This window comes from Sinocyclocheilus rhinocerous, unplaced genomic scaffold (assembly GCF_001515625.1).
Source record: "Sinocyclocheilus rhinocerous isolate Xijiao unplaced genomic scaffold, SAMN03320098_v1.1 scaffold797, whole genome shotgun sequence".
In the NCBI taxonomy this organism is placed as follows: domain Eukaryota; kingdom Metazoa; phylum Chordata; class Actinopteri; order Cypriniformes; family Cyprinidae; genus Sinocyclocheilus; species Sinocyclocheilus rhinocerous.
The window spans coordinates 566,553-593,186 of record NW_015632978.1 but is presented as its reverse complement, the minus strand read 5'-3'; the positions used below and the strand labels follow the sequence as shown (position 1 = coordinate 593,186).

General features: G+C 34.8%; 1 protein-coding gene across 1 annotated transcript in view; it reads right to left on the bottom strand.

Moving 5' to 3' along the window:
- The window catches only part of LOC107743095 (sodium- and chloride-dependent creatine transporter 1), a 36,188-nt gene that overhangs the window by 4,354 nt on the left and 5,200 nt on the right, over positions 1–26,634 (bottom strand). The window contains exons 2-11 of the mRNA XM_016556208.1: positions 22,588–22,719; positions 21,717–21,981; positions 21,054–21,186; positions 16,096–16,230; positions 15,677–15,780; positions 14,516–14,640; positions 5,980–6,092; positions 2,846–2,983; positions 1,564–1,666; positions 1,310–1,410 (exon numbers count right to left, since the gene is read on the bottom strand). Of these exons, the coding sequence (XP_016411694.1) occupies positions 1,310–1,410; positions 1,564–1,666; positions 2,846–2,983; positions 5,980–6,092; positions 14,516–14,640; positions 15,677–15,780; positions 16,096–16,230; positions 21,054–21,186; positions 21,717–21,981; positions 22,588–22,636 (1,266 nt within the window). The 5' untranslated portion in view covers positions 22,637–22,719. The remainder of the gene's footprint in view (positions 1–1,309; positions 1,411–1,563; positions 1,667–2,845; positions 2,984–5,979; positions 6,093–14,515; positions 14,641–15,676; positions 15,781–16,095; positions 16,231–21,053; positions 21,187–21,716; positions 21,982–22,587; positions 22,720–26,634) is intronic.

Genomic DNA, 26,634 nt, shown 5'->3' with positions numbered 1-26,634 from the left:
TAAAAAAAACGGTTTTCGTTTTGAATATATTTTAAAATGTAATTTATTTCTGTGACGCGAAGCTGAATTTTCAGCATCATTACTCCAGTCTTCAGTGTCACACGATCCTTCAGAAATCATTCTAATATGCTGATTTGCTGTTAAGAAATATTTTTTATATCTATCAATGTTATGCATCTTTTGATACATAAATAGAAAGTTCAACGGAACAGCATTTATTTAGAAAATTAAAACTAAATATAATATGAGCATTGTAATTTTATATTCATATTATATGAGATTTGCACTTTCAAAATTTAGGACATAAACACAAACCCTGACTTGTAATTTTGTTACTTTCAAGCTCTAAACCTGAAATAAATGACATTTTATAAACCAAAAATATGCCACAATGGAGGTTGCAACTACAAAATGTTGATTTTAATTATATTTCCTATTATTTTCCCATAATCAAAAACTAATATTAACCAGTAATATTATAGCTCACTGATCAAATTCCTAGTTCCACCCTGCATTATTAATACTTGGTTTCACCCTGAGGTGAGTGAATTATATGCGTCATGAATGTTGTTTCATGTTGTCTTCACAACAATTTGTCACCTTCATCTGTGTTTGAAAAACACAAATGAATCAATATCACAAATGCTACTTGTCAGGTTATTTTCACTTTGATTCTTTGAAGTTTCTCTGTGTAAAGCTTCGAGTCACTGTGAGCTTTATGAGTCACGCTTATTGCACTAAAATAACTAAAAGTAAAAATGAAATGAAAATTATTAAAAAAATTATATATACATATTTAAAAAAGAAAACTAATGCAAAAATGACAAAAACACAATATTACTAAAACTTTAATGAGAATTAAAATGAAAACAGAAAAAATATATATATATAAAAAATAAATAAAATAAAAGCTATAATAGTATCTTAATGATACTAAAATAACCCAATATATACTCAGATGGTCATGACAAAAGAACCCCATCTTTTTTTGGTGTCTTTTTAGTGCAGCTTATTTTGAACAAAAATATATGGGTCAAATTGACCCTTAACACAATAGAAATAGATGGGAATTATTAAATCTCTCTGACAAGCTACAAGAGGTTTTCTGTGTTTACATGAATCTTTTTTGTTTTTCATAGTGTTGATTTCTGGCAAATTGCATGGAAACCAATGTGGCTCAATTTGACCCACAATACAAAAGTTATATCCAGTTTTTGAACACAAAAGGAGGGGTTAAATGGCATAAATATTGACAGACGTAACCACTTTTAAAAAGCGTGAACAGGTGGGAGTATTTTCCAGCACTCACCATGCAAACACATGGAGTTATAAAGGACCAGCACCACTTTATCCACGGGAATGGCCGGTAACCGATCATACGGGCAATATCATCCATGAACCTGTCAGCACCTGCACACAGCGGCATGAAGTCAGCGCTCTTTTGGGTGTGTGTGGGATTACAGCAGTGTTACTGTCAGCACAGGGTCCTACAAGCTACTCTTATAAGAGAAATGCCTACAGTACTCCTGATAAACTGATGAGACTGCATGAAGAGATTCTCACCATAAACCCACGCGACAACCACGCATTCCCAGAATGCTTGCCACAGTAGGGTAATTCCACTGGCTGAGTAGTAGTCAAAAAGCTGGAAGACGTACATCCCTCCCTGGATATGAAATCAAAATAGACCCGTTTTACTTCATAAATGCCTCACAATCAGTCATGTTGTTTTACAGAGAAAAAATAAATACAAATATGAAATTTCCCACAAATAGTAGAATAATATAGTGGTAGAATAAATATATACAAGCATACAAAAGATTGGGGTTGGTATGATATATATATTTTTTATATTATTGAAAAAATTCTACTATGCCAGTCGAGGCTGCATTCATTTGCAGTAAAAATATTGTGAAATATTATTAGAATTAAAAAAAACGGTTTTCGTTTTGAATATATTTTAAAATGTAATTTATTTCTGTGACGCGAAGCTGAATTTTCAGCATCATTACTCCAGTCTTCAGTGTCACACGATCCTTCAGAAATCATTCTAATATGCTGATTTGCTGTTAAGAAATATTTTTTATATCTATCAATGTTATGCATCTTTTGATACATAAATAGAAAGTTCAACGGAACAGCATTTATTTAGAAAATTAAAACTAAATATAATATGAGCATTGTAATTTTATATTCATATTATATGAGATTTGCACTTTCAAAATTTAGGACATAAACACAAACCCTGACTTGTAATTTTGTTACTTTCAAGCTCTAAACCTGAAATAAATGACATTTTATAAACCAAAAATATGCCACAATGGAGGTTGCAACTACAAAATGTTGATTTTAATTATATTTCCTATTATTTTCCCATAATCAAAAACTAATATTAACCAGTAATATTATAGCTCACTGATCAAATTCCTAGTTCCACCCTGCATTATTAATACTTGGTTTCACCCTGAGGTGAGTGAATTATATGCGTCATGAATGTTGTTTCATGTTGTCTTCACAACAATTTGTCACCTTCATCTGTGTTTGAAAAACACAAATGAATCAATATCACAAATGCTACTTGTCAGGTTATTTTCACTTTGATTCTTTGAAGTTTCTCTGTGTAAAGCTTCGAGTCACTGTGAGCTTTATGAGTCACGTCACTCCCACATACGGCAGCAATTTTGACTGAAGAAAGATCAGCCTCTGAATGAGAGCGTGATGATCTAATACCCAGAGAAAGGACTTGTGACAAACCATTATATTCTTATCTGACTAATGGCGAGCCACACGACTGATGCTGATATTCTCACAGCTGATGAAGCGGTGTTTCATAAAGAGGACTCACCTGTGTAACCATGGAGAGATCTATAATGAAGCATAATAAACAGCAGATCGCCACAGCGATTTCACGCTGATAGCGCATGTAATACTTTCCAGGGAAAATATCAAGAATGCCAGTTACGAAACCCTCCACACCAACAAACTGCAGAAAAAAAACAAAGGGGTCAAATGTGTTATTAATGGGCTCACTTCAAAATCAAACTCGAAATATTTTCAGTTGCGTGGTGATATTTTACTCAAAAACACACAAGGGCAGTTCTCCAGCAAATGAAAGGAAAATGTCCTCTGACAACTGAAATAAAAACCTCTTAGATTTAATAATTTATGTTTCTTATGTTTAAGTTATGTTTATGTTTCTTACTAACGAAAATTATATTTAAACTAAATTTTTTTTTTGTTTTAGTTTTAATAATATACTTAGAAAATATTTAGAAAAAAACTGCCAGTGACAAGCTATTATAATTATTATTTTTATAGATTATAGTATTAGTTTGTAGATAAATATTTTTATAAATACTTTATAAATACTAAAATATTAATAAAAAATATTAAAATCAGTTGATACATTTATAATTTAGAGGAAATGTTAAAGTTTTTAAATTGTCGTACTGAAACTGTTTTATTTGGAGATTTTAACATAAATTGGTCAGACAAACGTAGTAAGCAAAAACTGAAATCAATTACAGCAAAACATAAATTTAACCAGTTAATAAAAGGTCCAACAAGGATAACAAAAACAAGTACAACTCTTATTGATCTGGCATTTACAAATAAACCTGAAAGGGTAATAAAAATATATAATCTTCTGACAGGTTAGTCCGACCATAACACAATCCTGGTTGTTAGAAAATTAACAAAGAAACGTTTGCAGAGTAATTTTCGCCAAACTTTTAAACCAGGAGTAGTAGGCATCCCTAAGAGTAAAATTACAAGATTTGAAAATGATATAAAAAATATTAATTGGGATGATGCGTTACAAATTGGTGACCTGGACAAAAACTGAAATTGTGATGCGAACACCTGAAAAAATTATTCAAAAGTATACACAACCGTTAAAATGTAGACAAAATAGTGCATCCCTACCATGGCTAAATTCAGATATTCATCAACTAATGAAAAAGAGAGATCTTGCTTTGAAAAAGTCTTTGCTTACAAAAACACAGACAGCTATCCTAAGTTTTAAATCGTTAAGAAATAAAGTAGTTAGTGAAATGAGGAAGGCGAAAACTGCATATTTTGAGCAATTGATTGCAGAATCAGGAGGAAATAGCTCATCTCTTTGGAAGTGCATTAACAAACTTTCTAAACGAGAAGGCACACAAAGAAAACCATTGTTGGAGCTGTGCATAAATGGAAGACTTAGTACTGATAGCACTGAAATTGCCAATGAATTTAATAGATATTTTATCCAGTCTGTGGAAGAGCTTGCTATATGTTTTGAACCTGTACAATTACCTCAAAATGCAATAAATGACACACCCTCATCCTTTTATATCTCTGAGGTTGATGAAGATAAGATACTTCAAATTATTAATCAATTGAATAATTCAAGGGCTAAGGATATATTTGGAATGGATACCGCATTCGTAAAAAAATATAGTGCTTGTTTGCTAAAGCCCTTTGTAAATTTGATATAATTTATCTATTAGAGAAAGTAAATTCCCCTCAAATTGGAAAACTTCTATTATAACCCCAATTTTTAAGGCAGGATCAGTTGATGAGGTTCAGATAGACCAATTTCTATACTCCCTGCAATCTCTACAATTTTGGAAAAGTTGGTAGCTGAACAACTTATCAACTATCTAGAAAAACATGATCTACTTCACTCTAAACAGTTTGGTTTTAGGCCTAAGTATTCGACAGAAATGGCAAACTGCTTTCTCACAGAATTTATTAAGGGAGCTTTAGATAATGGCAATGTAGTAGGCGCAGTGTTTTTAGATCTCAAAAAGGCATTTGATACAGTGAATCATGAAATTCTCCTACATAAATTTGTTTAGCTTCTCTCAGCAGGCAATGAATTGGTTTAGATCATATTTAGAATCTCGAGATCAGTGTGTTAAAATAAATAATTCAAGATCAGCTTTACGAAACAATGAGATGGGTCTCCCTCAAGGGTCAATTTTGGGTCCATTGTTGTTTTCCTTATATGTCAATGATTTACCAAATTGTTGTAAGCAAACTAAATGTCAGTTATATGCAGATGACATGGTCATTTATGTATCGGCACAGACTCCACGCTTAGCTGTAGATATATTAACAAATGAAATGACTGGTGTGTCACAGTGGCTGCAAAAATGAGTGGTTTTATAATTAAGATCAATCAAAAGGCAATAGAGACAGTTAACAATTGTAAATATTTAGGTGTTATTTTAGATTCTCATTTGAAATTTGATGTGCATGTAAAGAGGCTGTGTAGAACAATCAGAACAAACTTGAATTGTTTTTACATGATTAGACCGTATATATCTCTAAAAGCAGCTAAGTTATACATGCATGCAATGGCCTTTTCGCATTTATCTTATTGTGTGACTGTCTGGAGTCAGGTTTCTCAACTGACTATCAAACTATTGGACAAGAAACCAAATAGATGGCATCATTGTAATATTTTACAAAAACATAGTTTGCTTAGTTTTGAAAAGTTTATTAATTTGTCTCTTATTAAAATGGTTTTTAAATGTGTAAATAATCTTGCTCCAGACATTATATGCCAATTAATATCAAAACAGAGTAGTAAGGGGATCACTACAAGAGGTGCAACTAATCAGAATTTAAAAAAGTGGTTCAAACAAAAGCAGGTTTGTGAACACTGATGGTCGTACACAGTCTCAGCTTTTTTTTTTTTTACTTTCGCTTAGTTTTTTGTGTGATTATTGTTTTACTGTTGTTAAAAAAGCCTAACCAGGGACTGGGGCTGCAAATTAGCCTTTGGCTAGAAGCCTATATGTGGAGCATCGGCTGCTTGAAATTGTAGCAATGTTATACTGCATTGTCCCTGTTAAATAAACTAATAATAATAAATATTTTTTATAATTTTATTTCCACAGATTTCTGTGGGTGGCATTTTAAACTTTGGCCATTCATATCATATAAAAACCACACACGTGATCCTTAAAATGTCTGCATATGTGAGCTGACCTGACTGTCCAGTCCCAGCAGTAGCAGCATGACGAAAAATAGGGCAGCCCACACCGGAGCCACGGGCATCAGAGAAACAGCTTTAGGGTACGCTATGAATGCCAAACCGGGGCCTACGGGAAGAAGAGGAACATGAGAGCCATGTCACCATGGGCTACAGGCCGCCCACAACTCAGACACACATACACACGTACAGTAACAGAGAGAGATAGAACTCAATCAGAGAGAGAGAGCGAGAGAGAGAGAATGAGAGATAGAAGCACCTGGATGAAGTGAAACGAACTGAGAGCTCGTGGAAAAAAGGTGCGCGGGGAGTTGAGTTTTCCTACTGTTTATTGTTTTTTATTGCTCCTCTATATTGTTCATTTGAGTCGAATGCTTTTACCGGAGATAAGCCGTAATGTCATGTAGGCAGCGTGTCGTTAGAGTAAGTGCATGCTAACATCGAGGCCGTCTAAATCGTTAGTCATCTGCCATAATACTAGTAAGTATCACAGCACACAAGTCCACAAATTTACAATACTGTTAGTTTATAGCAGACAAATTGAACACAAATTGAGTCTTGAGTTTGTCGTCTGAAATATTCTGTAACTTGATTTGTGTCCTAAAATTTAAAGGGACACAAACAGCTTCTGCGAGATGAAGAAATGTAAACTGAACTGAGTCGGCCGATAATTGTGCATTTCGGTCTAAAATGAGCTGCTTATCTATTGTAATCATAACAGAAGCAAAACTAAACACTTGAAGGGGTCACATCACATATTTTTATTATTTAATTTATTCCACTGATGCTGTTTGTAATGTTTTTCACAATAAAAGAGTCGTTGTTTAGTTCATTATCATGATAAATGGGTTGTTTTGCCTTTATGACTTCTATGTATGCACCCTCTGCATATGAAATGAGAAGCGAAGTTTAGCTGCGCTCACTCGCATTGTTTCCACTGTTTTGTATAGCTGCTCCATCCATCAAAAATAGCCTGAATTGCACTGTGATAGATTTATTAAACATTCTGCATGGAAATGAGCCGCTCAGACTGATCAGAAATTGTTAAAAAACAAACTTCAGTCTAAAGTTGAGATTCTTCTGCTACACACAACAGGATCAACACAGGGTTTAATGTATTAGCTAGACATTTTACTCTAGTTAGCACTTTAAGCATTTAAGAATAATAATATATTTCATACTTTGTCAATATTTCATTACTGTGACCAGAGCGCCATGTTATAGAGTGTCAATTTATGCTTCAGTCACGTGTTGAAATATTATTATTAATATAATAATACTGTTATGGTAATATTATGGCATTAGTTTTTAAATAAACATTTTTTTATAAATAATACAATTTGAATACAAAAATATCTTTAAAAAAAAATCAATGGATATGTTATGTTTTCTTGATATGCATTAAAGTATTTTTTGTAATCTTAAAATCAGTAATCAAAGACATTTCCATCAATGTTCTGATAATAATTTCAGATTTCATTTTAGATTTTACTGAATAAATTAACACATTTCTATGTGTGGCATTTCAAACATTAAAGGTGCACTAAGTGATTTTTGAAAAACACTTTTGACCACAGCGTTGGACCGAGTCCCAAAACACACTTGTAACCAATCAGCAGGAAGGGGGCGTGTCTTGCAATGATAGAGAGAAGAGAGCGCTCAATTTGAGTGCACAGGACGGATATTAGTAGCTCGACTATAGATAGAGAGAGATGGCAGATAAAAAAGAAGAAAATATCAGAGAAGCAAGAGGTAGGACCCGCGTAAATATCTGAGCAGCTTTCCAGTGGTGGAGAGAACTCAAGGAGCGGGAAGGCCTGGAATCGGACACAGAGGTTGCGTTGTTTTTTCTTCTTGATAAGTGAGTAACGTTGATTTTGTGTTGTTTCGCACAACTTATCCGTGTTGGCTTTTGTTTGAATATGCTTGCGTGTCATCTTCACTTGTTTCCGTGATCGTTGTTGCCATGGTTGCGTACGTACGTGTGGGGCGGAGATTTCAAAATAGGGGCGAGGTCCTGACGGGGTACGGGCGTGTTTGTTTTGGTGCTTTCAAATATCAACATTGTTTGGCAAAAATCGCTTAGTGCACCGTTAATATCATATAAAATCTTCACACATCATCCTTAAAATGTTTTCATGTGAAGACCATTAAAAATATGCTTCAGTCGCTGATTTCTTATGTTGAGATTCTTCTGCTATAGAGATTCTACAGGAACAGTACATGCTTTAACATATTTTCTATGTATTTTACTCTAGCTCTTTAGGAATAATAGTATATATCATACTTCATCAATATTGCATTACTGTGACTGGACGAGTCATGTTATAGGTGTCAACTGATGCTTCAGACATATGTTGAAATAGTACTGTTATTAATTTATGGTAATTTTACAGTATTAGTTTATAGATAAACCTTTCATAAATAATAAAATGTGAATAAAAATTTTAAGAAGTCAGTGGTTAAATTTTTCTTAATCTGATAGCAATTGCGAAAAGTAAAACATATACTGTATATACAGTATGTATATGTTTAATGCTGCAATCTTGAAAGCAGTTATCAAATACATCTCCATTAACGTTCTGATCATTTTAGATTCTATTTTTGAATAATCTTAACAATAGGAATGCACCAAATTTTCGGCAACCGAAATTATTCAGACGAAAATAGCAAAAAAAGCTCTTTCGGTGTTCGGCCGAATAAGAATATTTAAATATTTTTCATGTCGAAAAGACCGAATAAATTGTACCGAACAATGATATGACGCCATCAAATAGCAACCAGCGAAGAGTGAGAGGCGCGCACTCTTTATAATGCAGCACACATGTCAGCAGTGTGGAAGCATTTAAAACTGTCAGAGAAAGACGCAAAAATCATTACAAGCACTGACAGCGAGAGACTGTTTAGTACTGCATTGCATGTCTTTGATGAGAAGAGGAAGGGGTGATTGTTGCTGGTTACCGTATGATGATTGAAATCGCGAAATGGCCTTAAACAATAAGTAAATAAACTGCAGAACGTTATGTTTTCTAATACACGCACGCATTGCATGTATTCTGACAGCGCTGCACGAACTCGCCACGCTATCTGCTTGTTAACCAGGGTTCAAAGTCCAACGCGCAAGGAAAATCTTAATACATTTATTATAACATTCACACATAGTGTTCAACTTAGCATCTGTAATATGTTCCAATGTTTTAAAAGAAGTCTCTTCTCAGCAAGGCTGCTTTTAATTATACAGTAAAAAATACATGCCTGATTCAAGAAGGGGGTCTGATGGCCATAAAATATTATTTTACTAACTTTAAGTTAAATTGTGCTTTGTTGGTATAGTGTCTGCTACAATGTTAAAAATGTTCAGTGTTAAATATTTTTAAATTGTTGTTTTGTAATAGATTTTTTTCTTTGAAAAGCAAGACAAAACAGTAAAAAGCACATTTTGGCTATTTAATTTATGCAATGGTGAAAAAAAATTGGCAAAATGCATGGGGAAAAAAACTCGAAAAACCGTGTTCGGTATTCGGCCTTCGGCCCAGTGTTTCATTTTGTTCGGTTTCGGCTTCGGACAAGAATTTTCATTTTGGTGCATCCCTACTTAACAAGTTTCTATGGGTGGTAGGGGTGAGTGATATACCGGTAGAAATTTTGGACTATCGTCTCTATCGCAGTTACACGCTTATGTGACGTTACTGTGCTACGTGGTCACGAAAACGTAACGTTTGTAAGCATTGCGCTTAAAAAAACAAGTTTTTTTTAAAGACAAGTGATTTTAAGCCATTGAAACACAATCTGCAGCGAAAAATAACTCATTTCGCTGTATATGCGCACTGTCTGAGAGAGTTATTTTTGCCGATTTATAGACCTTGAATGGTTAAATACACACTTGAATGTGTCAAAATGCCTGTCTTTGCAAGCATCCTCATAAACACAGTAAGTCTTAAGTGAAAGCAAACAGCTGCGAAAGAAAACACGTGTAAAAGTATATTGGATCAGGGCAGCTCTTAAAGTGACAGCAGTCTAATATTCCTGCTGTCTTTCATATTAATCAAACAACAAAAGAGAGAAAATCTCTCACTGCTCTTGACTAAATCACTTTCGTAACTTTAATAAGAATAAATGCATATTAAATTTACACAGTGAAGAATATGTAGTGTTTTTATACATTTAATTACTTTATACAATGTGTGAAGCATTTTTTATTTAATTGTTCTACTGTAGTTTTTTGTCCTATTGCTTGTAATTAGTTTCTTATTCTTATTTGATTGCTGACTGTTTACTTGTCTTCAGTGAGCTATATCAACAAACAACTAAACAACTATATCATGATATATATCGTTATCGTGGAATAAAATTACTCAGATCGTAATATTAGATTTTGGTCATATCGCCCACCGCTAATGGGTGAAATTTTATCCTTGCAATTATTATAATAGAAGAATCAAACACCTTATCCTTAAAGAGTTTTTATGTGAAGACTATTAAAATAAGCTTCAGTCGCTGATATCAAACGTTGACATTCTTCTGCTACACACAACAGGATCAGCACATTTTAACATATTTTCTACACATTTTACACTAGGTAGCTCTTGGAGTTTAGGATTTCCAAACTTGGTGTTTAGGAATAATCATATATACCATAGATTGTCATTATTACATTACTGTGACAGGACAGGCCAAGTTACAAGTTACTTAATCTGCTGTAAAGTTGCTTTGCAATGATTTGTATCGTGAAAAGCGCTATACAAATAAACTTGAATTGAATTACAGGCGTCACTGATGCGTACTGATGCGTTTATATTTTTTATATTTTTACAGCTTAGTTTCAGTAAATGCTCTTTTTTAGCTGTGTTCTCAAAGTTTTCATAGAAAGCATGAAAACATCATGTAAAATTAAATTTCTCATTATATGACCCCTTTAAGGAATAGTAGAGGTGGAATATGTTTGTATTACCAGTGGATATTACGACACTAGCTTTGAACTAACAACTAGGCCTGATTTATGACAAATGTAGCAAGATCCAGGCAAATGTAATGGAAATACACGGTGAAGAGCCAGAAGAGAGACGTGTCTTATATTAACATCAAGCGACTGTTTGGAGAAGGTTAGTGCTAGACGTTAGCGTTTTTTATCATGTTGGGGTTAAAGCAGGCGTTGAGTGCCGGCGGTGTACAGTTTTTCCACACGTTGGCTTTGTCTCTTAAGATGGATGAGCCTAATTGTGGAATGAGGCTAGGCTGCGCTGTGCATGTCGGGCCTGCCCTGCCTGTGCGGCAGACGGTCGTAGGTGCTGACTTTAGGGCTGGGCTGTAGTAGAGGTGTAAATGCTAACATTAGATATCAGAGGTTTACCTGCATTGGCAGACTGCTCCAGGACCCCTCTTGAAATCGAGATGTGCACATCTCAAGAGGCAAAGTTCCTCACACACACACACACACACACTCGCACTCATTCCTACACATGTACATTCATAACATGTCTGTCTGTGTGTGTGCATATGTGCATTCTTGATGTTTTCTTAAAGGGGCCATATCATATTTTTTCCCCTGAGTTCTGTTTGTAATGCCTTTGTGCCAAAAACATCATATTTTAGTTTTTTATACTTTATTTAATTTTTAAAAAACATGCGGGTAATCATATTTCAGGTTTCTGATGCCTGAAATCCAAGCATCCCAAATAAAATAAAAGCTGCCTCTTCCATGTAACGCAGTATTATATATTTCATTTACTTGATTAAAAAGAGAAATGTTACGTTTCTTTTATTTCAGATAACATTTAATTTAATTTGAAGTAGTGAAATGTGTTTATGGTTTTAGTTTTAGTTAACTACAATAACCCTGGTTTATTAGCTACATCTGTGACAGTAGGGGTACCACGTACAGATTACAGATTATCAACTAATTTTGGTACCCAAGTGACCAAATCTGTCAAATGTAAATCTGCTGCTGTGTATTATGTTGAATTTAAAACAACAATATGAACATGAAAAAGAGACTTGAATAAGGTAACCAGAAGCAGTGGTTACTTCATTGAGAAATAATTGCAACCTACACTCAATTTAATTTGTTAGTATTTAAATTAATATTAAACTTAATTTGGCATCATGGAAAGCTGACTGAAAAGAGCAAGGACATGCGATTCCTCATGATTTGACCCCTTTAAAGCATGCAGTACACTGGTAGGTTAACCCCAACATGCATGAGCAGCGATCCAATTAAAAGTCATTCATTTCAAGGACGTGAGGGTCACTTTGTATGAAGTCCGTGGCATCTTGCCAGGTCATTTAAAAATATTATCACTTCATACTCATTTAGTCTTGCTGCACAGTCTCTCCTTCAGGCCAAGAACATGTTGTCCTTTACTGAGCCTCACAAACCAGTGCACTGCTTCTGCGCCGCGAGCTCAACTGAGTCTGAAATGACAGTACTAATTCACCATGCAGGGGTAAGAGTAAAATACCACTAGCACTAAATGGAGCTCCGCTGTACGATTTTAAACCAGGACTAGATTTATCTACCCAAGGTTTCTTCATACCTAATTCAGAAGCATAGTTAAATTACATTTAATTTCCATTTCTGGGGCTAACTTTAGTTTGAATTTAAATTTTACACAAAAGGTGAATTATGATATAGTTCGATCATTTTACTGATTCTGTAGATTTAAATTCTGTTAAATGCACATGCTACAGATGATGGGTCCATGAGTCAGTAAATATGAAAGTATCAACAAAGTCTTTAGTTCAGAATATAACGTGATGTTCACACATCTTTTAACCACCAAATAGTAAAATGATGCTTATTAAAATAAGCAGTATATAAATTTTTTAAACAATAATTTGTGAGAAAAAAATTCTATTAGCAAGCCTGTATGTCACAAAATGACATATTTATTATGCTAATGTCCGTATAAAAGTTATATAAAGTGTGTGTGTGTGTGTGTGTATATATATATATATATATATATATATATACGTGTGTGTGTGTGTGTGTGAAATTTAAAATACATTTCTAAGTGAACATTTTTCAAACAAATTGCAAGAAACACATTGAATTAAACATTACATTTTAAAGCAGAAAGAATTAAATAGTATTTTCTTTTCAAATGTACTCTAGTAAGATTTGCTTTATTTACAACTCAAAAATTTTATTTATTTATTTTTTAAATTTATTTATACAGTGCATGAAGAAGTTGGCTAAAAAAACAAACATTTATAAAACATTTTACTAACCATCTAGATTTATGGTCACTGTTCTTGATGAGATCAATACAGAAGATATAGGGATTTGCTTTCCCTACATTTATAGTGTGCACTCATATGCATTTTTAGCAAGCCTTTAGCAAGCCTTTAGCAAGACATTTATGTAAAAAGACATGAATTTAGTGTCAATCTTGTAGGACGGTCATGTTATGTACAGATTATTAGTGATAGCTTGACAAAAATCGGAGTGACAGAAAGCCTTCGTCTGGTGTTCACACTTTAAATGTGAAACATGTAGGCCTATGTGTTATAAACTAACACGTCTACATGCGTGAGCGTCACACAAGAACATGTGGGGCCTTCAATTTCATGCCGCATACTATTAGTGTAGTCTGTGATGCCTGTTCATTTCTATCATGAATGATCAGGATTTCACTTTCATAATTATTATTAACCTAAACATAAAATTTGAATTAAATTGTAATCAATGTCTATGTAAATGTGTATGTAAAATCAAGGCATTACATTTTGGGAATTATATATTCCTCAGTGTTTCAGGACACAGCAAACGGGAAGAAGACTGTACCTAATTGTGATGTCGAAAACTCACAAACATACACACACCTGCATTCAGAACAGACAGACACTCTCTTTCACACACACACACACACACAATCCCACACTATATAAAAAATAATGAGTGACATACAGTTATTTATTATTGAACCATTATCTGTTATTTACCATTAGAAACTCACGCACACAAACAAGTATACACACACACACACACACACACACAAACACACACACACACACACACACATAAAACAAACTGCTAAGTGTCTGGTCCCTTTCACAGTAATATGACTAACAGCAAATAGCATTGTATATAAACATGATCTTCATTTATATTCTGCTTTCAATTATATTGTCAAACCAACAATAAACATTTACAGTAATACAAAATTCAAGTCACATATCAAACTGCATTGAAATTAATTTACTGTATAATATCATCATCATCACCATCATCATATCACATATATTCATGACTCACACAATGCATGTTTCATTCATTTTCAGCAGATCATTCTTGCATTAAATATTGATTTCATAAATGATTTACAAGAACCAGCCCCAGGTCAAAAATGCATTCACTTATGTGCACTAAAAACAAGTGAAAGTGAATTATTAAACACCTGCATTAAGATGCATGTTGTTTCAGGGCTGGCAGACACGTAAAAATGCTTTATAAATATACATTTGTTTGTCTTACCATCCAAAATAGTATATAATCTGTCATCTGTAATGAAGTAAATGACTGTAGACTCTTACCTGATTCAGCCACTTTAGAGATGTCCACACCTTGCTCGGATGCCATGAAACCTAAGATGGAGAAGACCACGAAACCAGCAAAGAAACTGGTGCCACTATTAATAAGAGCCAGAACAAAAGCGTCCCTGAGAACAGAAGAAAACACAGACGTTAACTGCTGTGGCATCTTTATTTAAATCCAGTCAGATGGTTGTGTAACACATTAGATATAATGCATTATAATGTCATAATTTTATTTCAGTTAAAAGACATATAACAATGCCACCTTATTGCCAGTTAAATATTCTTGTGCATAATTAAAACTATTGCTACAATACATTCCATCACTTATCTACTCAAGGTTATACATGAAAGAAAATAATGCATTAAATAACATCTTTTTAAACATCTTTACTGCACTCTTAAAATGTATAACCTTGAATTTGTACATACTAAAATGTATCATAACTGTGGTTACAATAATGTAATAATTTTTCATTTATCAATAAATGATAATTAATAATAAAATATAATACAGTTATAATAATACTTTAAATTATTATGAAAATATTTATTAACAATTATTTAATGAATAAAATGAATTAATAAAAATAAAAATAAATAATAAAAGAATCAAAATATTGATTTAGACATTAATTATATTCATTAAATAAATGAGTAATTTAGTAATGATATTAACTTCTCATTTAACACACATTTTTAACAAGTGAACCAGCTGAATTTTAAAAATGTGCATGCATTTCAAAATTTCGTAGTAGCCTATTCGGTTATGTCTCCTTTTGCTTATTTTAATTTTTTCAAAATCTTAAAATATTTTATTTACAATTTTAAATTAAATCATTCCCGATTATCAGTGTATATATATAACCAGCCAAAGTGCTCTGTACATTAAAGTCAAAGCAAAGAACTGCTGATTCAGTGCATCTGGTTACTAATGTATCCAGGACATTTGAGATCTATTATTAAAGTGAGTGGCCTTTGCTCTTTGCTAGCCACATCAGTCAAATCCAGCTTCATATAAAACAAGGTCAGGACTCTCTGATGGCGTGAACGTACTAGACACAACGTCTTTCAAAAGGAAAACACACTGGTTCAGAAAGTACACAAGACGCCATAACAAAAATGTGTCCTTGTCTCTTCAAGGCTGTGATGGATGCTTACTTATAGCAGTCATTGTTGAATCGGTTATAGCTGCCGAGGGCCGTGAGGGCTCCGAGCCCGATAGCGTAGGAGAAAAAGATTTGAGTACCAGCATCGATCCAGACCTGAGAGAGACAGACAGAGTAATGACAGTCAGACAAACAGATCCACCTCTGAAATGATTATTGAGCTCAAAGTGGCTCCAGGTACTCTGGAGAGAGACATAAAAGTCGAGTTTAAAAGTTTGAACGTTCTTAGAAACACTAAACTGAAACAGTTATAAAGTATTGTGTATCAGAAAAGTAAATAAACTGAGAAAAAAATGAAGCGTATTGAATTACTTTTACATTTATTCATTTGGATAAAAGCGTATGATTTTATCCAAAGCGGGTGGGAGGATTGATGCTCGCAAAGCTGAAAGAGAGAACTAAAGGTCTCACCTGTGCCTCTCCTAGCTTAGACCAATCAGGTTTGACATAGTACAGGATCCCATCATAAGCACCAGGAAGTGTGACGCCCCTCACCAGGAGAATAATCAGGACCACATACGGGAACGTGGCAGTGAAATACACAATCTGTCGAAGACAAAAATACAGACAGACAGTCAGACAGTCAAGTCAACTGTTTTCATTCCTACAACTCACCGCTTAAAGAAACACCCAAAAATCTGCAAAAAAAATTTTGTTCTTCAGATTTGGAGAAATTTAGCATTATATCACTTGCTCATCAATGGATCCTCTGCAGTGAATGGGTGCCGTCAGAATGAGAGTCCAAACAGCTGATAAAAACAACACAATAATCCACACGACTCAATTGAATCTTGTGAACGTAAAGCTGCATTTTTGTAAGAACCAAATCCATCATTAAGGTCAATTTAATTTTAAACTGTTAGTTCTGGCCAAGATATTAGTCTATAATCCATAATGACACTTTCTCCATTAAAAAAGTCCAACCCCTGTTGTCCTCTCACACCAATATATTTGCTTAGAAGTGTTTTGGACAGTTTTTTTTACTTGTAATTGTTGCTTGATCTGTGCATATTTCTCTCCCAATTCAGACGAGACTACTTTTTTTTACTGGACAAAGCAACATTATGGACAGAGGAATCATATTTTAGCCGGAAGCAACGGTTTAAAGTTAATATCAATTTAACAATGAATGTATTTCTTGGAAACACAGCTTTTCGCTTCACAAGTCATTAACTGATGGACTGGAGTTATGTGGATTACTTGTAGATTATTGTGATGTTTTTATCAGCTGTTTGGACTCTCGTTCTGACGGCACCCATTCACTGCAGAGGATCCATTGGTGAGCAAGTCATGTAATGCTACATTTCTCCAAATCTGTTCTGATGAAGAAACAAACTCATCTACATCTTGGATGATTTGAGGTAACTGTTCAGCAAATTTTCATTTTTGGGTGAACGATTCCTTTAAGGTGTTTATTAATACTATTAATATTGCTAATACTGTCGTTGGGTATTTGAAGTATAAACATTAAACTCTGGCACATAACTCATCCTCTACAGCATATGCAACAGCCATGACTGATATCTCAAATCATGTTTGTTAAGCAGAGATGTGATATTATTTCTCAGAAAGATCAGACTTAGTAAAACACCCTAGCAACGACCTTGCAATGTCCTGGTGACCATTCACAACATGAGTTTTGCATGAGAAAGTAGCAGTTATATTTTATTCAGAATATTTGACAATATGTTATTTTCCATGATTAATAAATGTCCTTGCTTGCTAAATAATTTTGGCAGTCATTTATGTGCATTTGCTAGATCGTAGAAAGCCACATATAATCCAGATAACATAATCTAGTTCAACCCAATATTATCAGTAGATTTATATCAGAGAATCTGCTGCGTTGCATCTCTGAAATACATTTTATCTCTCTGGGTTCACAGCAAGGACGGTGTTAGTCACATGCTGAGCATTGTGTCATGTGAATGAAGTTGAGACGCATATACTGCATGTCTCAATGCCTTCTGTTATCAGATCACCACTGATTTTTCAGCAAGGAGAGGTTTATTGATTCAGCGGCTGGGTCCAAACGCTCTGAACTTTGAACTCTGATGATACGAGACGGATTGTTATCAGAGAGCATTTACATGAGACTTGCTCATTCCAAGCCTTGCTGGTTTATGGACTTGACTCACATGCCAGGTATGGTCTTACAAGCCTGGCAGCCTTCTGTAATTGCTCCATATAGACACACAAAAGTAGGACAGCCAATTCTAGATCAAGCCCATCGCATTAAAAGCATGCCGCTCAGCCACAGATCTTTAATTGTTCCTGCAAACCCGTCTCCTGAATTCCCTCGGGAAGACGAGCTCAACTGTAGTACAATGCTGCCCGATTACAACAAAAACACGGTCACGGTTTAGGACATGCAGTGCATGGTGAGAGCTTTCTGAATTCTCCACATCATTCTGCGACATCTTTGTCTGTCCACAGTCCAGAGCCATGTCACCTGAACAATAATGGATCCTGAAACATCAATGAAAAATGGTCTAATAATCTCTCTACCACACTAGACTCTAGTCAATGTTGGGTGAAAATTCACTGGTCATATATAAATAATTATTATATTATTATATGAATGTAATATTATTATTATTTTAATAAATATTCGAATATATTAATATTATAGTATTATACTATTCTATTATTTATATAAATTATTTTATTCATTGATGCATTAAATTGATCAAAAGTGCCAGTAAAGACATTTATGTTACAAAAGATATTTATTTCAAACAAATGCTGTTTTTTTTTTTTTTTTACTTTCTAATCAGCAAATAATCTTGAAAAAAAAAATGTATCATGGTTTCCACAAAAACATAAAGCAGCTCAGCTGTTTTCAACATTGATATTGAAGAAATATTTCTTGAGCAGCAAATCGGCATATTAGAATGATTTCTGAAGGATCATGTGAAGCTGAAGACTGGAGTAATGATTTATTAACAGACTTCATAGTATTAGCTGTCTGATGCATGTCAGTTTAAATCAAATATTTCTACTGTAGATCAGATCAGACTTACATCCATCCCACTTTCAAATGACTATAAAGACGCAGAAATAAACCTGAATTAAAAATACTGTCAGTAAACAAACTCTGTTCTAATTCCCATGAGGCCTGTGAATCTGGGGTAATCTGCCGCTTAGTATTTCTGCCCCGTAATGATTAATCAGATTCTGAAATAGCCAATTAGCTCACTGTAACACTGGCTTATTGTGTGTGTGTGTGTGTGTGTGTGTCTGTGTGTGTGCGCGTCAGTCATCTGAATGAGCTTGACTCAACGCTTACTCAGTGTCCTTTCCATCAACGAAAAACTATGAAGGAAAAACACGAGCTAGGAACTAAATATGAGTTCAAATAACCTACTTTCCACTGTTTGCCTTCTTTAGCTGTTTATTAGAAACATTAAGCCTTGCTTTGAGTTCACAGGAGTAACTTTAGTGCAGAAGAAACGTGTTTGTAATACAAGGATGACCTTCTATACAGTAATAAGCAGCAGAAATAAAATGAAGTTATTATATTACTAAGGGTTCATATGATCCCGCCTCCCGGAGAGAGAATGTGGCTGTTGGCCATTTGTACGAGTACCTTATCACGTCCCACTGCAGACACCCGCTTGTGACCAACCAGTCTCACAGTGCCTGGCACTTTGTAATATTTCCCGCCACACCCCCATTGCAAATAATGTTGCTATGGTTACCTTTCTGCCTCACTCCTGCACGACTGTGACAAACAGCAGTGGGTGGAGCTATGCAAATCAAGGTTACACAAGCAAGTCACATTGCACTTGAGAGCACAAGGGAAATGCAATATGATGCAGTCTTTGGCAAACACATTTTTATGAATTTATGTGCAGCATAATTGCAAGATTACATAAGTACATGTGAAATGACCTGCAGACTGACTGTTAAATTCTCATTAAAGTTTCAAAAAAAAAAAAAAAAGCTGGATTCAACTGGCTATTTGTATTACAAATCGCTGAAATTACTGGGAATATACTATATACTAATATACTGTATGCACTGTTCCCAGATATAGTGAGTATGCTCCTCACATGAAAGCTGTTACAAAAGTTCATCAACTATATCATCTCTAATCATCTCTGTCCTCTCTCGTATGTACTGTTTGAAAGTCCAACCCATTCTAGTGCAATGATTCATCCAAATGAACTGATTCAAAATATAGGAATTTTAACTCCTTTATTTAATTTTATTTATATATATATTTTTTTTAATACTAATAAAAATGACTGTGTTTTAAACATTTATATAAACCAGTAGTTTTTACTTGCATTAAGAGTAAACCCGTCTTAAAACTACAAAATTTATGCTGTAACCATAATTGTTCCTTTCTTTCAGAAACTCTCATTGTGTCTGTGCCTGAAAAATAAGGCTTAAATGAAATTATATATTACACAATCTTACAGTTATACACTCCTGTTCAAAAGTTTGGGGTTGGTAAGATTTCTTTTATGTTTTTGAAGTTTCTTATGCGCACCAAGGCTGCATTTATTTGATAAAAAATACAGTAAAAACAGTAATATTGTGAAATATATTTTTACAATTCAAAATAATTGCTTTCTATTTGAATATATTTTAAAATATAATATATTCCTGTGATGCAGTGCTGAATTTTCAGCATCATTACTCCAGTCTTGAGTGTAACATGATCTTTCAGAAATCATTCTAATATGCTGATTTGCTGCTCAAGAAACATTTCTTATTAGGGTTGCAAAGGGGTGGAAAATTTCCGATAAATTTCCAGAAACGTTCCCAAAAATTCCTTGAATATTCAAAAAAAAAATCCTGGAAAGTTTCCAAAATTTCTGGAATATTTCCGAAATTTAATGGAAATTTTCCACCTTTTTGCAACCCTATTTCTTATCAATGTTGAAAACAGTTAATATTTTTGTGGAACCCGCGATACAATTTTTTTCAAGATACTTAGATGAATAGAAAGAACAGCATTTATTTAAATTCTTCTGTAACATTATCAACATAATTACAGCCACTGTTGATCAAATTAATGCATCCTTTCGGAATAAAACTATTAATTTATTTCAAAAACAAATATTACTGACCCCAAATGTTTGAAAGGCAATGTATTTTTAAAAATATCACCTCCTTTTAAAACAGTACTTTTTGTAAGAAGCTTGTAGCTTTTGTAAGAGTAGCTTGACTGTAGTTTAACTAGTGTCTAGTAGCTTCCCCAATCATTACAACTGTTACGTAACCAAGCTTAAGTTGTAGTGCATGTATTTGATTATCTGCTGTCCATGTGACTGTGTGCTGCTTTACCTGTCTTCACCCTACACAGGGTTCACACATGTAATGAGAAGCACTAAAGAAAGAAAGAAAGCGAGTCTCACCTTTCCTGTTGACTTCACCCCCTTCCACACACAGAAGTAAACCATCACCCACACGGCCATAAGACACAGCATCAGTTCCCAGTTTATGACTCCTGGCTCATCCAGCCCATCAGAGATGTTCAGAACCTTGTTCCTGAGTTGGAGAATGACATTCATGAATGAAAGCACTGTATAATGCTCATAAAGCAGTTTTTATTTGAATCTATAAACTCGAACGTAGCTTGAAAGTGATGACTTTCCAGAGCTGTATAGTCTACTGTCACTCAGGGCATTAAAACGAACCATGAGCCGATTTGAATGGTCAATAGACGATCTTCAATAACCAATAATATGAAATGCTAACTGCAGATTCAAAAACATCATACAGATTCAAGCTTGTACAGGCAACACCACTTGCAAATGAAATGCCACTCGTTTCTAACGGACAGCAAATTATGTGTGTATTGATGTGGGATTAATAACAGTTAACCGTAACATAACATTTAGTTGTTAACAACAAACATTGTTTTCTTAAACACATTCATCTTGTGAAGAGTTGCTATATAACAATATTTGAAATGCCTTTCACCACCCACTTTTACGTAAGAAAAGTGGGTGGTGAAAGGCATTTCAAATATTGTTTGTTTGTGTAAGAAATGAACTGCGTAAAAACCAATCACTCACTCCCAGAATTCAATGATAGGGGAACGTGCGTCAGCAAGCTCTTCGCACGTCAGGTTTCCAAATGTTGAGTTGCCAATGGTGCCGTTCTGGCAGTCGTCGTGGCGGAAGATCTCGATGCAGTTTTCGGTGTTCCACGGGTTGTCGCAGGTGGACCAGGGCAGCGTGGAATTGAAGGACTTTATCAAGTAGTAGAAACCCCAGGCAAGTACCATGATGTAGTACGTGTTACAGAAGAACACAATCACCATGGAGGCATAGCCAAGTCCTAAAACAAACCAGTAAAAGACAACTGAAAATAAAGCCCGTCAGGTGTAGAGTATCTCTTATATAACATGTGCTGATGAATCAAGCATTAATTAAGGCAGTAAACAGAGTCAAATATGATTTCATGTTGTCTTTGAACTACAGAATGAAGCAAGGATATACTGAAGGGCATTCACTGAAGTTATATACTATCCTAATAATGTATTTGTACCCTTTTTTTAGATAAAATATGCATATAATTTTGAAATACATCAGCATGTGTATTTATCTAAACTCTATCTATCTATCTATCTATCTATCTTAATTTATTAATGATATAATTTTATATAATATAATTTTATATAAAATTTGTGATAGGTAATAGTTTTATAAGACAAACACATTTTGTGGCTTAATTCTGATACAAACCATTTCATTAAAAAAATAAAAAATAAAAATATATACAAAAATATAAAAAAGTTACATTACAATATTTTAATGTATTATAATATAATATAATACCTAAAAAAAATAAAGAATGCATGTTTTAAAGAATGCAATATTTTAAGGGACAACCTAAAATAGCATCACAGCTTAAAAAGTAAATGCATAAAGATAGAGAGCAAACCTTTAAAAAGAGGTGCAATGTTCCACACATTGATGCTTCCAGCCTTCATAAACTGACCCAGCGCAATCTCCAGGAAGAATATCGGAATGCCTCCCAGAAATATGAACAACACATAGGGAATGAGGAACACTCCTGTGAAATACAGCAATAGAGAAAGAGAGAGTTAAAAGACATGTTAAAGACATGGAACCACATTCACAACCAATGTTAGGTGTGCTGCATTTCTGAGCAAAATGAGTTGCATTTTGATGAAAGATTAGGAATAATTGTTGGAATGAGATGCACTGACGAATCAATCAGAAACAAGTTTTAAAGTGCACAGGCTCAATTTTGAAGGTCAAACACTTAATATAATTTGAAAAGAATTGCATTTTCCATTCATTCTAGTCACAAGGTCTCATAAAGTACCAATGAAATAGTAACTAGAAACATAAATGTGAGTCTCATGATGCATACAATGCCAATTAACCCCAAAAGACACTGAATATTGCATTTTACACCTCTTGATATCAGTTCATTTTAACTGAGGGAATTTTCTGCTATTTTTGCACGACACCTTCACATGTTGGCACATCACTTAGGATTTGACTTCCGCTGGCCGCATTAGCATTCATCATGCGGTCTGTGCGGCAGCACAACGATGCGTCGGCAGCAATAAAGCTTCGCTCGACTGATCTGAGATTGACAGCCACAGTAGCGGCTTAGAGAGGGGGTTGGTCGCCGGTGTGATGCAGATTATCCACTGAATACCATGCTGGCGTGCTCAATGAAAGTCTTGATGTCACCTGCCACTCATGGGCGAGGTGGACCGCGGGGGAGGATGGCAGTGCATGACAAAAGAGAGATACAATGGAAAAAAAGGCAGAGTGGAAATCCGGCATGCCGTTATTCAAAGTGACACACTTATGTAATGCTAGCTCTGCAGGCTAGCCGCTACAGAAGATTTAAAACGAGTGCAATCTAAAAAAAATACAACCAAAACAACCCCTGCTGCTAATTTAAAAACACTGATATGAATGAAGTGGCTTATTTGGGAGCACTGCCCGGTGTCCATTCAGAAAACAACAGCTTTTATTGGACTCGTGACTCAGAAAGAAGCATTTTGATGAACTGCCTACAGAAGGAAGCACCGAAAACAATGTGCTGCACTGACCGTTCCTTACAAACAGCCACTAAACCGTGAGGCTATTCCTCTGCGAAAAAGGAAAATATGCATATGTGGGCTTGTGTCGGCCTGATTTGCAAACAAAAAAGGATGCCACAGCAATGCCCTGTGAGCGGATGATGCATGAGAATGTGACTACGGGTCAATGCGAGAACAAGCGTGACTCACACACACACACACAGTCTTGCGCGTACTGCAGTGGCTGACGTCGTAAGCGTGGAGCACTTGACTCTGTATCAGCGGGTGCTCATTATAGACTTTCAGAAAAGTGAGGAATCTTTTTAGCTCTTTCTCTTCCAGTGCATAAGAGCTGGTGCTTCATTGCTAATGGTGTCTACTGATAGAATTCAAAAAGGAAGTAGGTACAGCAGAGGTACACAGTGGTTTATCTTCCCAGATGTTGCGATTCACATCTTCCCGAAATGTAATACTAACACTTTAGCATTTTGATGAAGCTTTTTCATCTGGAAGATGTCATTTTTAGCATGTTCACTCAACTGCAACATGCTACTAATATGTCAGATGAATTAGAACAACAATTTCTATCGGGGTTTTTTCTTATGCTTACCAAAGCTGCATTTCTTTAACTACAGTAAAAACAATTATATTGTTAAATATTACTACAATTTTAACCCTCTGGGGTCTGAGGGTGTTTTGGGGCCCTGGAGAAGTTTTGGCATGCCCTGACATTTGTGTTTTTTTCAGTATCTTAAAAAAAATCTTAATGGCTAAAGTCTGATAACACTGTATTCAGCACAAACTGGGCTACAATAATATGTGAGCAGCATGAATGTACATGTTTGTGTTTTTGAGAAAACAATGTTTATGCGTGGTTAGTGAAAAACAAAATTTTTTAAGTCACTGAAATAAGGCCATAAAACACATACAGAATATTTGTTCACAAGACTTTTTAGAACTGGATGTGGTAGACTAGAGTTTAGAATGCCCGTATGCGAGGGAGTGAATGAACATGAATATTTAGTGATTCACACCTGATAGACATGTGTACAAGTTATGTCACAATAACACAATAACAACAGATGCAAGTAATCTTAGGCTACTCATCAGAATGATATTCTCCACTGGATCTAGCTGCGCGACGCATCGCGTTGTGTTCTTTTTCTGAGGTAAATTCTTGGTTATTCCTCTCAGCGCGTCTTCTTCCAGAAACAAAAAGTAGCCGGGATGAACTTGTTTGTTTACGCGGAGGCGATGTGGGTGTTTACATGCACGCGCGTCTCACGTGGATGTTTAGAATCTGAAAAGCGCGATCGGCTCGTGGGCGTGACCGCATTAGAGATAATGAGTTGAGACAGGAAAAACTGGACATCTCGTTGGTTTCATATGGATTACTTTAACAGAATATTTGTTTTGGACGTGACTTAGGCTACTTCATTTAAAAGTAGACACTTCAAGCTTTCTATACACATATCTCTCATGTCTTTGAGGCAAGTATTCGTGGAGATTCATGTTGTTTTATTTACATGCCTGTGAAGAGAGGTGACAGAGACGGCACAGAGCGCACCCTGTTTATTTTCTTTATTTTACAAAAGCATGTTGTTTTGTTGTTATTATGACTATACACAAATAAAAGTAGACCCTTTGCAGTTTCAAATGATACCTTATTCTTATCTGTACGATCAAAAATGAAGGAGTATTTGTAGTTTTTTCTCATCAAGAAAATACGAGACAGACCGCACCAGTGCGGACTTCGACCTCAGGGGGTTAAATATTTGTTTCCTATTTTAATTTATTTTAAAATGTAATTTACTCCTGTGATGCAAAGCTGAATTTTCAGCATCATTACTCCAAGTCACATGATCTTTCAGAAATCATTCTAATATGCTGATTTGCTGCTCAAGAAACATTTCTTATTATTATCAGTGTTGAAAACAGTTGTGCTGCTTAATATTTGTGGAAAATGTAATACACTGATTTTTTTTTATAATTCTGTGATGAATAATATGTTAAACGTGAGGAAAAAAGGCTGTGCGTTCAGTTAAACTCTGTTCAAAGCAATATGTATCAATAAAATGTGTTTTATTATGTATTGATGATGCAAACACTAGCAGAGCTCTTGTCAATACTTATACTGTAAAACTAGCATGTCGTCAAACTAATGTATTGCTTTATATGGAATACTTGATTTTGATTGATCAATCGCAACATTCAGATATATTTCTGAATAATGACTGTTGCCCATAGCAACGCTATATATGTTACTGCCTACTTGTGTTTCCAACATAGCTGTGCTGTTCATTCTCTTTGCAGCCTCATAGTAGCTAATAAACTAATATTTCAGGTCCATTTATTTATTTATTTGCTAAGTAGCCACATAATTCTGGATAATGTTCAGTCAGCTGCTCACTATCACAAAACAAACCCTGTCTGAGTTTATTTTGTGATTATGACTGTACATTATCCCATTAATATTTTCCAGCTCGCTACTAGACAGCCACCTCAGGTGTGGTGAGAATATGTTAAGCTTTCTATTCTGGATGAGCTAAAACCGCAATGGGAGTTAGCCCAGCTGAGCGGTTCACATTATCCTGTAAAGCACAAACAAGAAGTGCTTTCACTAAAAACACAAGCAGAACTGACTGGGTTCTTGGGTGATGAGGGGAGGCTATAAATATAGATTTCCACACCTCCCCCTAACACAACAGATGGATATGGATGCTCTGTCAACACATATGGCTCAATCTGTTCAGAAGCCAATGACATTGTTTTCATGTATTACCAGGTGAAAATTAACTTGTCTCCAGCATCAGTATGTACTAGTTAGGGTAGCGAGGACTGCATGCATTCTAGAGATGCAAAAGACTACATATACATACATATATATATATATATATATATATATATTACATTTACATTTAGTC